This window comes from Pristis pectinata, chromosome 8 (genome assembly GCF_009764475.1).
Source record: "Pristis pectinata isolate sPriPec2 chromosome 8, sPriPec2.1.pri, whole genome shotgun sequence".
NCBI lineage: Eukaryota > Metazoa > Chordata > Chondrichthyes > Rhinopristiformes > Pristidae > Pristis > Pristis pectinata.
Window position 1 is genome coordinate 71463497 of NC_067412.1, and position 14360 is coordinate 71477856.

General features: G+C 40.6%; 1 protein-coding gene across 1 annotated transcript in view; it reads right to left on the minus strand.

Moving 5' to 3' along the window:
- Window positions 1-14360, minus strand: part of LOC127573013 (protein Shroom4-like) — a 219444-nt gene that overhangs the window by 61561 nt on the left and 143523 nt on the right. The window contains exon 3 of the mRNA XM_052020750.1: window positions 6817-6968. Within this exon, the coding sequence (XP_051876710.1) occupies window positions 6817-6968 (152 nt within the window). The remainder of the gene's footprint in view (window positions 1-6816; window positions 6969-14360) is intronic.

A 14360-nucleotide genomic window follows, 5' to 3' on the forward strand; every position in this document is an offset into this window, starting at 1 on the left:
ACTTCATAAGAAAAGCCCTTTTCTTACAAATGTGACATTTTACCACATTATCCAGAAATCAGTTTGCCAATATATTACGTAATTAAAAGGTAGCACCAGAATGGAGGGCTGCCAATTGGGAATGAGGTTGAGACCTTCCTGAACTCATTTCATACAAGATGAATCTTGTTGACAGAGATCAACCACAGCTCCCAACTGCATTCCTTTCATCAGTGACTGTTCAAATTTTGGAAGAGGAGCATCAAATTCTATTAAGATTAAATTATAGAAATGTAAAATGAAATAGAATTAAAATTTGAAATTGTGACATTGTTATTCAGATTTTCAAGATCACAGGTGTAATTATAGTGCTCTTTCATTTTGTTCAAAGCTGGACCTTTGTACAGTAAGAAATACATTACCCTTTACTTCTAATGCTGTTCTTCCATGCATTGTCTTGTACAAGGAAGATAACATCTACATTCCCAAATACTTAGCATTTATAATAGGTAAGAAATACTTTAGTAGTTAGTCCCAAAATGCTGTCCACATAAAAGGTACATTAATACAAGCCATCTCTCACTGGACAACAAATTGTAGCTGGTGAATCTTGGAAATCCACATCACTGATGGACTCTGCAGGGAGTCCAGTGGGGCACATGGTCATGCTGAGATTCCCCAGTACTGAGACCTGACAAAGAATCTGCAAGCCCATCCACCTCAATGGAAATTTTATAACTGTGAGGAAGAAAGGCAAGAAGAATGTGTTTACTGCGATGTTAATTATACAAAAATTTTTAGAATAACCTTGATAGATAGCAGAGCTCGTGGTGGGGCTGCTCAAGTTTGCTCCACAGCTTTGTGGCTAGGGCTAGCTCTGGCCCTCTCATGTGACCCAATTACAAAGAACATCACAGCACAGTACAGGCCCTATGGTCCACAATGTTGTGCAAACATTTTATCCTGCTCTAAGATCTATCTAACCCTTCCCTCCCACATAGCTCCCCCCCATTTCTCTATCATTCATGTGTCTCTAAGAGTCTCTTAAATGTCTCTAATGTATTTGCCCCCACAACCGCTGCTGGCAGTGCATTCCACGCACGTACCACTCTCTGTGCAAAAAAACTTACCTGACATCCCCTTATACCTTCTTCCAATCACCTTAAAATTATGTTCCCTCGTGTTAGCCATTGTCACCTTGGGAAAAACATCACACAAGACCTGATAACATGCAGTCTGGTTGCTCAGGCTCAGGATGCTCTGGTCCAGCAGGTAGGCCTGATGATCCAAACTAAGTTCAGTACAGGGTAGTGGGAACCCAAATAGCGATGCGGACTCCAGTCTTCTCTCAGTAAAATCTAGGCCATTATTACTTCAATCTACAGAATGTCCAAGTTTCAATAGTAACACTACCAGCCTGTCTTCATCTTGGCTAACAGAAATTAGTTTTCCCAGAAAAGAATTATAGTCTTTTACAAAAAGGAATAGGCCATATTACTCTTCAACTCTATACCAGTATTTTTCCCCACAGAAACAGTACATTCCCCATAGATGTTAATGTTCCTCTTTTCTACCCCCCAAGGAAATAATTTACCTTCTAAAAGCTTACAATCACTGTGGCAGTCAGCAGAGCACACATGGATTAAATATGACAATACTTCAGACTGAGCTACAGAAGCAGCCAAGTAATCTTTAGCCTTGCCTCCAAAATATTGCCTCTCCTTAAAGTGCTGTGTATAACTCCACAGATATAAGTTGCCATTCTTTATCTGTGAGCCTCGATAAGGAGTGTACATCGTTATAAAACTGCAAAGACCATCTCAACCAGGTCCCGTCTAGTTTAGCCCACCATGCACAAAGTTCAGTACAGGGTAGTGGGAACCCAAATGGTGATGCAGACTCCAGTCTTCATTCAGTAAAATCTAGGCCATTATTACTTCAATCTACAGAATTTCTGGATAAAGTCCAGGAACAGGAAACATGATTAATTTTTCCTCGCTTGAGAGTGTGAAGTGTCAGCTGTAACAGCCAAAATGTGCTCTTAACCACAATCAGTTGATTCAGCAGAGAGAGAGGAAGAGAGAGAGAACCATACCTTGAGACAATTCTTTCATCCACTAGCTCACTGTGGGAATGACCACGTAACTATTAACAGAAAACTTTAACTAATCAGCAGCTCTTTGCTTTTTAAGTGCTGCTAGAGAGCATCAGGAAAACAGCAACAATGCAGAAACCTAGGATCATGGCTGGGCCCTGTATAATATGGGTCTGCCACCAGTTAACCAGCTTAAGTTGTGATAGGTGGCCCCCTGTTGAACATTCTGCACCATTACCAGGGGCATTTGGAGTATCCATTGGCATTTTCTGCAATAGCCAGCTTAGCTTGCAAATAAAACATCAGCTCTTGGGATGAGTTTGGTTTACAAGCCAATTAGACTTTATGCTACTCATTGACAATTTACCAGTAAAGATAAGAAACAGATTTACCAATATTTATGCGCACAAAGTCAAAAGTACTAAAAACTTAACTTGTCACAAACAAAATATGCCAACCGTTGCTGTAGCAACTTCATACTCAAACAACAGCTTTCATATCGCACAAACCTAATGCACTTTGAAAGGGATCAAAGTACAAAGAATTCAAAGTTAGGGGAAAGGACGACAAACAAACAATATGGTAAAGCCCAAAATCTCAGTATGTGAATTCCAGTTGTGCAGCAGATTTCCCATTCGAATGGGCAAGGAACTGAAATGCAAGCCAGATTCAGAAGAACAGAGGCTGCAAACAGGGCTGCACAGCTGGAGAAAATTACGGAAGTAGAGTCGGGAGAGGCCATGCTGGGAACTCGTGTTCGCAATGAGTTAGTGCATTGTAAACATTATTTATTGGCGAATTCATGTCACATATCATCTGTGAGGGAGTGGATGCAGGACTCACTTCCAAGCCTCTAGTTTACCATCTTCTCATGACAAAGAGTGGCAACTTGCTGGGAAGGGAGAAAACTGGAGCAAACCCTCATCCCACTACGTGTTGATAAAGTTATCTGCTGCGTCATAAAGATCTTGGAGATTATATTAACTTCCCCAGTCCTGTAATACAACAATCTTTATCTTCACAAGACTCAGTTAAAATTATTAGAATAAAATCACTGACAATTGAAGTCAGTCAATGAAAACCTTGATATTGCAGAGCAAAATCTTCATGGATTTTCAAAAGTTATCAGTCTACTCATATGAATTCAAACTTCTGTTTCTGGCCAATTACTCCCCTCATTCTACCAAACACCAAGACTACCTATAATTGTACACAGCATAAAGCCAGCTTCAGTGTCAGCTTGTAGACAGGGGTATTGACTACACATTTCTTAAACCTGCATTATTCCACTGTTCTCACTGATGCACCACATTTTTCAGAGACTGTTGGATATTCGATGCTCCATAATTCAATCCTCACATGTACTCCAGGAGACATTCTGTTCATGCAGCATCAGACCAAAGAACTAATCAACTCATAACACAAACAGAAAAATATCCTCAATCCTCATGTAATCTCCACACTATTCAATAATCCATGCCTATCTATATCCACACACCAAAGAAAAAAATCAAAGGAACAAGCCAGGATCTCAAACTGTCATTTTTATTCATTCACTTATCAGGATGTGGGCAGTACTGCTAAGGCCAGCATTTATTGCCCATAACCACTGCCCTTGAGATGACGCCAGTGAGCCACCTTCCTGAAGCATTGCAACCATTCTGATGAAGGCATTTTCACAATGCTATTGGATAGGGACTTTTAGGATGTTGACCCTCCAATGAAGAAGGAATGGCAAGATATTTCCAAGTCAAAGTGGTGCGCAACTTGCAGAGAAGACCCACAGGTGATGGTGCTTTCATGCATCTGCTGCCCTTGTCCTTTTTGGTCATAGGAAGTTACAAATTCGGGCAACGCTGTCGGAGTAGCCGAGACGAGTAGCAACAGTTCATTATACAGATGGTGCAGTGAATGAATGTTTAGGGTGGTAGGTGGGGTGCCAATCAAGCAAAAGATTTTGCCCTCGATAGCATTGAGCTTTTTGAGTGTTGATAGAGCTGCTCTCATCCAGGCAAGTGGAGAGCATTCCATCACATCTGGCGGTGGCGAGTTACTCATCACAGGATATCCAGCCTCTGATCTGTTCTTACAACCACAGTATTTACATGGTTAGGCTTAGTTGAGTTTCTGGTCAATGATTAATACCAGGATATTGATGGCAGGGAACCTGATAATGACAATGTCATTGAATATCAAGGGTAGATGTTAGACTCTTATTCCAGATGCCCATTGCCTGACATGAATGTTACTTGTCAGTTGTCAGCCCATGCCTGAATATTGGTAAGGTCTTGCCATATGCTGGGATGGAATACTTCATTTGCTCAGTAGTTGCACTGTGCAATCAGCAGCACATATCCCCACCTCTGGCCTTATAATGCAAAGATGAAGGAACTGGAGATGACTGGGCTGAGTATACTGCCTTGTGGATGCCCTGGAGTGATGTCTGAGGCTGGGATCATACAACCCACAACCATCTTCCTTTGTACAAGGTATGACTGCAACCATTGGAGTGTTTTCCCCATGATACCTGCTGACTCGAGTTTTACCAGGGTTCCTTGATGTCACGCTTGGTCAAATCCTTCCATCTAACCTCACTTCTCAAATTCAGCTCTCTGGACTAAAGCAGCAATAAAGTGTGGAGCTAGTAGTCAAACTAGGCATCCAGGAGAAAGTACTCAGAAAGCAAGTGCCACTTGATAGTATTATCAATGACACCCTCCATCATTTGCTGGTGGTTGAGAGTAGACTAATTGGGTAGTAAGTAGGCAGATAATTTTGCCCTCATTGTGGATAATTGCTCGGGTAACTTCCCATGACCAATGCCTGGTAGATGCCCACACTGTAACTGCACTGGAACAGCTTGGTGATGGGCACCACTAGTTCTAGAGCATCGATCTTCCACACTACAGTCAGGAGTTGCCTGGTCCCATGATCTTTTGCTGCACAGATTGATCTTGGCTATTTACATTACACGATTGAACAGAATTGGCTGGACACTGGCTTTCCTGACTGTGGAGGAGGAAGTTGAAATGGCCCACTCAGCAATTCTGGGTGAATATAGCTGTGAATGCTTCAGCTTTGTCTTTACGTTCATTTGCTGGGCCTGTCAACGTTGAGTAATGGACAAGTAAATAGCTAATGGAAGCCTCCTCCTCCTATTAACTATTTAATGGTCTGCTACAATCCATTATTTGATATGGTAGGGCTGCAGAGCTTTGATCGGATCCATCGATTTTAGGATCACTTCTGTCTGTCTACAGCTCGCTGTTCGGCACACAAATGGTCCCATGCTGCAACTTCAGAAGCTTTGGACCTCATTCTTAGATAGGCCTGATGCTGCTTTTGGTCTGTGGTTCTGCACTCCTCATTGAGCCAGGGTTCAACCATGTTAAGCCATGTGGTCACAGATTTTGGTGACGTACATTTCTGCTGCTGCTAGTGGTCCACAGATCATCATGGAGGTCAAGAACTGTGCCGAAAAATGATTGCAGTGCCACACAATGAATTGGAGTGTGTCCTCTGTGTGAAAGTGGGACTTATTCACCACAAGAACTGTGCAGTGGTCATTTCTACCAATGCTATTATGGACAAATGGATCTGCAACAGGTAGATTGGCAAGTATGAGGTCAAGTTGGTTTATCACTCATTTTGGTTCACTTGTCATCTGTTGCCGATCCAATCTGGCATCTATGTCCTTCAGAATGTGGCCATCTTGGTCAATGGTATGTCTACCAAGCCTCATTTGGTGGCCACATCTACCAAGACATTGAAGACCCACCCAGAGTGCATTCTACCCTTTACTAATGTTAGTGCTTCTTCCAAGTACAGTTCAACATGGAGAGGCACTGATTCAACAGCCTAGGAAGTTTGCCATGATGCCATGAGATTTCTTGGGGTCTGAAGCCATTGTTGAGGATTCCTGGGGCTCCTCCCTTCAGCCTATATATCAGTGTGCTGCCATTCCAGGTAATTTCACCCTACCAGTGGAATGGGACATACTCACGGAATGTACGAGTGGGAAAATATATCCCTGTTTGAACACCAGTCCCCAGATGTTTGATAGCAGGGCTTTGCAGAATAAACTGGGCTGGGAACAAATTTGCTGTTGCCTAGACTGACGCCAAGTAGTCCATCCATTTTTTGTTTTTCATTTTCTGTTTTACTGTAGCAATTACTGGCTTCCTAGGCCATTTCAGAGGGTAATAATCAACCACATTGTTGCATGTCTAAAGTCACATGCAAGACAGATCAGGCTAGGAGGGCAGATTATCCTTCCTGTAGGTCATTGAGAATTAAGTAAATTTTTACAACAATCTAGTATTTTCTTGGCCATCGTTACTAAAACTCGTTGGTTTAATTGGTTCTCGCATTCATCTAATGTGCTAAATCAGGATCATTCTAAGGGGAATTCTGCACTGATGTCATAGAAAAAAAAGAAAACATGATCTCTCATTACTTAATGCTGAGCAATCACATATACAATGGCAGTTGCATACAAGGGCACGATGGATGGGTGCAGATGGATAGAAAAACAGACATGCAAAGTTATTGGTGACACCAGAGGAAATAGACTTCATAAAGGAGACAAAATTATAGCCCCAAAAACACATTTAGCCCAGTAAGTGCACAGATATCTATTTCTTTTTATGTTTTAGACAAGCAGATTTCCTCAATAAATTCAAACTTCACATGTTCAGTCGAAATGAATACCCGTTCTAATTTAATGGAGGAGTGTTTCCAACCTTTTCACCACCATCTTCAGTGCCCTGAATGATCCTTTAATAAGGATGAGTGCTTCCTGTCTTGAGCCATATAGTGGGGAGCCACTAATATTTATAATTTCGTCGCCGACCTGTAGTTTCTTCGACAAAGCAGCTTTCCCTCCATCTTCAATCTAAAAGTAGATTATAAAAGTCCAAATAAGTACTGCAACTTTCAAAGGTATGAAAATTGTCCAAAAATGTAGTAGTCCCTACACAACTGAGTAATTTTTAAACATTCATCAACACGAGAGTAGTTAATAAATTGAAAACAATAACTTCAAGGATTTTTCAACTGACCCCATAATATTGAAAATGAATCAGACTTCATCTTTGAACACACAAATTTCTGCTGACTAGGCTATCTACTAATGACATCCAACTGATCACTTCTGTTCCTCTGCTTCTCATCAGCTAGCTTTATGACCTGAACAATATTTCTACTTTGAGATTCCTCGTGGTCTCCTTCAGACTGGCTAGTCATCAGTATTGCTGTTCTCTTCCTGGTGGTGACTGCACATGCATATCCATTTTCAATGGTTTTCCTTGTATGAACTGCCGTTGCAATAGCCATACACCTTCTCTGCTGTGCACAGTTAACCTCTTGTTCCAGCAACATAGACCACAGGGGTCTTGGTTCTTAGATTAATAATCACGTTTATTTCCAAACATTGACGTACTGAGTTTTCAATCACTCCATGTGAACTTTTCCCAAGCCCAAATGGGCTGTTCTCATATCTGTCCTGATTAATTCCCAAACTTGGCTTGGTATAGAGCTCTTTAGCTACCATCCTGACCTCAGTCATTTCTTGTTAGTTACATAAATCACTCCATTGTTTTCAATCCTCCAGGATTCCTTTCACTGGCCTATTTCTCATTACTGGTCATCTACGTTTCTTCAAATAACTTTCTTTTGCTGATCTAGAGCTATCTGAATCTCTGGATTTCCATTTTTATTCCAACTCTGATGTTGTCATTACTCCTGCTGATAACAGTGTGACTGTTATTTACCCATGACAACTTCAGCTAACTGGAAATAACCAACAACTCCTTTCATCTTTCTCTGGACCGTGACCCTGTAACCAAACATCATTTCAGATCATCACCCACCAGAAACCTTTGCCCCCTCACTTTCTCGCAACATGGAACAATGTTCTTACACATTATGTGACAGAATTTTATCAAAAACCCAATCACATTGAAAATCTGGAACAATCTAGATTGAAAGTGTATATGAAGGTTGAGTCCTGCTCCAACATAGATTGAAAAACCTGACACAACTTGCATCACTGTTAGGAAGTCTAAGACTGTCATCCTCCTCCAGATAGGTTAAAGAAGCTCCTCCTCTAACTTTTTGTTAGGAATTGCCCACACCTGCTCCCTCCTTGCCTACATCCTCAAGATGACACCTCATCCCTGACCCTCTCTCAAGCTCCCCACCCCCATCTAAACCCACCCCACCCAATCTCTTCCCCAGCTGTGGTTATCCAAAATATCCCCCAACTCCTTACACCCGATGATCCCGCCCCGCCTCTCACTACCCTTTCACAAAATCCCCTCTTCCCCACCCTAAGCTCTAATTAAGTTACTAGCCCCGTTTCCAAAGTGATAATAAAAAGTAGCGCCTAACTGAATGAAAGTGTTATGAATTACCTATCATATCTTCTGCTTTTATTTAAAACTTAAACATTCAATTGGTAGTCTGTCCAAAATAAAGCTAATTGCACTGCATATTCCATCCCAATCATTAACATCTTAATATCTGGAACACAAATATTCATCAAAACAGAAATTGATAAATACAGGAAAAGAATGGGGAAGTATAAAAATCTTGATATAGAGTAAAATACATTGGTGAAAAGAGTGACTGTTACACCCAAGAGCACACTAATCTCATTCATGTCTTACATTAGGATGCAAGTGTTGGAAGGCAAGTAATATCTTTGAAAATTGCATTTTGTTCAGTTTGTAATACTACATTGCAATCAGGAGTTATGGGAATTGGAAAGACTGTATGGTCTGCTCCTGCTTCTAATTTTTATGGTCTTGACGTCGAATAATATTGGTCAGCAAATCAGTGATCAAAACTCATCAATGTAAAACTTGCACTAACTTAATGAAGACTGGCAGAAGAAATACATTTCTACATTGGATTATTAGAGGATGAAATGCTTTGCAGCAAGAATTATTGACACAGAGACAGGGAGCTTATAACAGACGTGGATATATATTTGAAGTAGTGGTAGATGAAGAATTATGCAGATTAATTTTGTAATGCTCTGCGTGGAGTTGCCACAAGCACATCATCTGATGGTCCTTTTCGGCAAACATTAATTGCTCCTTATTATGTAGTTAACCCTTTATGATCACACAAAAGGAGGGAAGACTAAATGTAGTCATTATTTGAAGAGGTGTGCATTCAAGAGTAGGGTATCGTTCACTAGGTCACGAGCATAATTTAATCCAAATTTAAAAATCATGCTTTCTGCACTCTTCTGGTACATTATACTTGGATCATCTATTATTCATAATAGATGGCAACATATACACAATTTGGAAAGCAAAGGAATAAGCAGACGTTTCACTTGGGGAATGTCTAATCACACAAGCATGTTAGCATCCAGAGGTTTGGACTATTGATCCAAAGAAATCAAGTTGAATCCCAGCTGGGAGTAATAAATCAAGAATTACAAAGCTGATATCAGAAAAGTAACCATGAAACCACCGGATTATTGTAAAAATTCATCCTTCACGGAAAGAAATCTGCCACCCTTACCTGGTCTGGTCTATTTTTAATCCTAGCTCCACCAATGTGGTTGATACCGAACTGCCCTCTCAAATGATGTCGTAAGCCACTCAATTCTCAGGATCATTAGAGACAGGTTGTAAATACAGGCCTAGCCAGCTATACTCATACCCAAACAAAAATTGCTTTTCAAGCTTCCATATTTTCCATTAAAATAAGTGCAGGCGTTCACAAGATTCCTCAGGCATCCATAACTTATCAAGAATGTTACACTCTTATTTGCTCTGTATCTGCTCGATTTTACTTCCTTTCCATTACGTCTTTCCCTCTCTTTGGTGGATCAATTTTATCCCCTTATAAAAAATGATGACAGTGAAAAAAAGGCTGATATTTTTCAGGCAAATACAGGAATCTTCACCCCAGACTGTGGACCCTTTCTCCTGTCTTCAGAATTGCTGGTTCACCTGCAGCCCCCTCTGGCCTCTTAACCTCTCAAGATCTATTCATCAGTATGACATTGATGGTCTCAATTTTTCCACTCTAACACACCAATGCAAGCAGTTGATAATAGCTGCACCATTGTATGACAGACTGACCCGTACCTCTCAAAGACTGAACGCCAGCTCATACCTCCCTCTAGACCATGACCCCACTATTGAACAGCAGGCCAATGTCTCCCTGTCACTGACTTCCTCAAAAGATCTTCCCTTTCAGTCTCATGGTCCCTCAGCTGCTTCTATCTCATCCCCAAGACCCACAAGCTGGATTATCTTAGCTGGTCCACTACTTCATCCATTCTTGGCCCTTTTCCAGGCTTTATAATTTGATTTATTTGAAAATCAGTAGAATTTTGACAGTAAATATTGTTTCACTGACAGAAGCAATCAGAGAGGTGTGCAGGTAGGGAACAATGAGGGAAGGAATGATTCTGATCCCCAGCCAGATGCCCTCGTGGATAAATAAAGTACATATAAAGTCCTGAATATACTTTCGGATGTTGATAGATTTCTAGGCACAAAAGCCACCAAAGTGATATGGGGAGAGAATGGGAATATGGTATTGAGATAGAGGATCAGCCACAATCATATTGAACTGTGCAGCAGGTTCTAAGGGCCAAATGGACTACTCCTGGTCCTGTTTTCTAAGTTTCTGTAAGTGGGAGCAGCTTAATAGTTTAAAGCAAGATGAACGGCAGAGACAAAAGCTCAGATGTTCTTGTGTCACAACAAGTGGAAGAAGTCTAATGGAACTACTGGAAACATTTCTCAATATAGATGTACATAATTTGAAAACTCCATGGAGAGCGATATCTTGGTAATGCACCAGCTACATGTTTCTGAAGTGTACAAAAGCCTAGTCAGCAATTACACATTCTGTAAATTTATCCACCACTGCTAGGCTAAGGCAAAAGAACCAGATTAACTAAATTAATGACTTAAAATAGGATTTGAAGTAGCAATCATAATTAGCTATTTCAGAAATCCTGACCATCAGCAATCCAAACAGCTGATAATCCTTACATTTTTCACTGTGTTAAGTGTGCAGATTCATGTGTGGAACATCAACCACATGCTTTCCACAAAAAGGCATTTTTGGCCAGAAATTGCATAATTTCACCTCACACAGAAAGCTTGTGTTATCCTTTTTCACAGCTTTCAATGAGACGCCTGAAAATGGTTTTGCTGAACAACTAACCACTTTGACTACATAGTTTAGTAAAACACCTAACATAGGGCACTTCAAAAGGGTGAGAAAATTCAGGTTTGGTCTCTTGAATTTTATTATTAATCAGTCAATTGCCAAGGGCAGTGAACAGTTGCCAGCAGGGCAGAGAGATGACATATAATACTAATTCACCTGAACTCGTTCATCAAATCTCTTCTTCCGCTGAATTCAGGTAAATCGGGATTAGAAACCAAGATATAACTCGACAAGAATGCAAATATTTCAATAAACCTTCAGAGTAATACATTTTAAACACCGCGAACAAACAAACACACAATTGTGTTAATTTATATGCAAAGACTTAATTCAAAATTTAAAAAGCTCAATTGCTGAAAGGGGGTGGGGAGGAAGCACAAGAATACATTTTTGCAAGCATCATTCTCTCCAGAATGTCACACAGACCTACTTCATCCACAAGCATACCGTGGACAACTGTATTAGAAAGTTGACTTAAACATATTAGTGGGTGGAGACACCATACCAAAATGTTCCTTGTTGCTTTAGTTTATACGACTTGCCCCAACAAAACCACTAGAGTAGTGGTAGGATCCAGTCACACAAGTAACAAAGCTGCTTCCGAGGTACTTTCTCCTCCTTTGTTCCATCATCTCAAATCTCCCCAAACATCCATGTTATTTATCATCACAGTCCTTGTTCCGGACAACAATTCCTTCCCTCTATCACCACCGCATTTTTCTAACTCTACATCTTCAATGACACCCATTTCCATCTCAAGTCTCAGTTTTCTAAGCTTTATCAGTATGTAGTTTACAACAGATGTCCCATAATCTGGACCATAAGACCTGAAAAATTCTTGTTTTCTTTAGTGAGGATAATCTGAACAAAGGCAGAATTGAGTGAAGATACAGAAATAAAAAAAGATCTCATCCTTGGCCTGAATTGAGTTAGTTGATCTCAGGAAGGAATGGGCCTTCTATAATTGTTTTCAATATCCACATAACTAGGAAGAAAAATAGTAAAATTCCCACTCTTACTGTAAAATGTATGTACATGGACATAGCAGTGATTATCCCTGACTATTCAATAGACGTGATCTAAATCATTTTTGAAGCAAGATATGATAGTTTCTAAACCCCTGGAACCATATCCAAAGACGAGTTAATGTTTGTTTGAGTAATAGTTTTTTCACCTCAGAATCAAACCTTATTCCAAATGATAATGATGCAGAGGGAAGGTATTCAGCTTATCTTCCATCTCCACCAACTTCTCTTAGCACACTTTCCCATGCAACCACAGGAGATGTTACAGCTGTCTTTTACCTCTTCCCATCCCAACATCTGGGCCCTAACAATCTTCCAAGTGAAGCAGTGATTCAATTGCCCTTCTTCCATTTCAGTGTACAGCATTTGGTGCTAACAATGTGATGTCCTCTTCAATGGTGATAAACATAAATTGGGTGACCGCTTTGCAGAACACCCACATTCAGTCTACAGAGATTTCTGTGAGCTTAGTGTTGTCTTCTACTTTAGTGCCTAATCCCATTTCCACTCCATCCTACATGGATGTGTCTTTTTACACTGTTATAGCAAAGCCCAATACAAGTTTGGGAAACAGTTTCCTTCAGGGCACATTGCAGCCTTCTGGACTTCGTATTGAATTCTACAAACTTTATATAACTTGCTTTCTCTGTTTTATCACAACTGGCCAGTTCTGCTGTAGGTCATCCATGTGTAATTTTGGCTCAGATTTCCTCCTTCTATTAGCATGGTGTGACCTGCAGGGAATTTGCTGCACCTCTGAGTTTCACCCTCAAGTTCCTTTGGTTATATTATTTCTTTCTAACTGCCCACATTTCATAGTGTATGTTCATGTTCTCTCTCTCCAACTGCCCTCATAAGCCTATAAACCAGGTGACTTTATCTCTAGCTTAACCCAACAGCAATCCTGGCCTCACCCCATCAGACACATTCGCTTTGTCCTATGCATCCCTTCCCCACCCTCTCCCAAACTTAAAACAAACTTGTTTTCTCTCTTTCACAGTTCTGTTAAAGATATGATATCTTTATTAGTCACATGTACATCGAAACAGACAGTGAAATGCATCTTTTGCGTAGAGTGTTCTGGGGGCAGCCCGCAAGTGTCACCACGCTTCCAGTGCGCCCGAAACATTATTTCTCTTTCTACAGACCTACTGAATGTTTCCTGCATTTTCTGTTTTTCACTAAATCTGACTTATCTCTTCCAAAGGGAAATCCAGTTAAAGTTTCTTTCTATAGAACCATAGTATTCTCATTCTTCAAGATTTTAATCTCGTTCTCTTCTAGAATAACTGCTGAGTTGGTTTTCATCATCCTATCAGATTGCTGTCATTCTGAATGGTTTAATTCACAAAAACAGTTCCTCATGTCACCTCATGATTTTTTTTGCCAATCACTTTATAGCTGTGCCCTCCAGTTATCTACCCTTCAATCACTGGAAACAGAATGTGCTCATCTTTATTTAATTCATCTAAATCCTTTGGGGCTTTAAAATCTTCTCTGCTCCAAAGAGAATAGCTGAGATACTGCCATGCAGATAGTGAACAGCAAGGTTCACAGGCTTACGAATTTCAGCCACCACTCAGCTGGTTGCACTCTCACCTCACACTCCAGATTTCACTGCAGATAGCAGTGTAAAATTGCTTATGGTTGATGATACAATGCAGCACCAAGGGACTGCAACACAGTCAGAAGTGCATTTATCAGCTGAGTCCAGTCTGGCCCCTCAAGTGGATGCAGATCTTTATGAGCGTCTTTCAAAGAGCAGCAGGGGAATAATTCCCCATGCCTTACTTTACTATTATCTCTCAATCATCAGCACCGCAGCAGATTATAAAACCACAAGACATAGCAGCAGAATTAGGCCATTCAGCCCATCGAGTCTACTCCACTATTTGATCATGGCTGATTTATCTTCCCTTCTCAACCCCATTCCCCTGCCTTCTCCCCATAACCTTTGACACCCTTACGAATCAAGAACCCATCAACCTCTGCTTTAAATATACCCAATGGCTTGGTCTCCACAGCCGTCTGTGGCAATGAATTCCACAGATTTA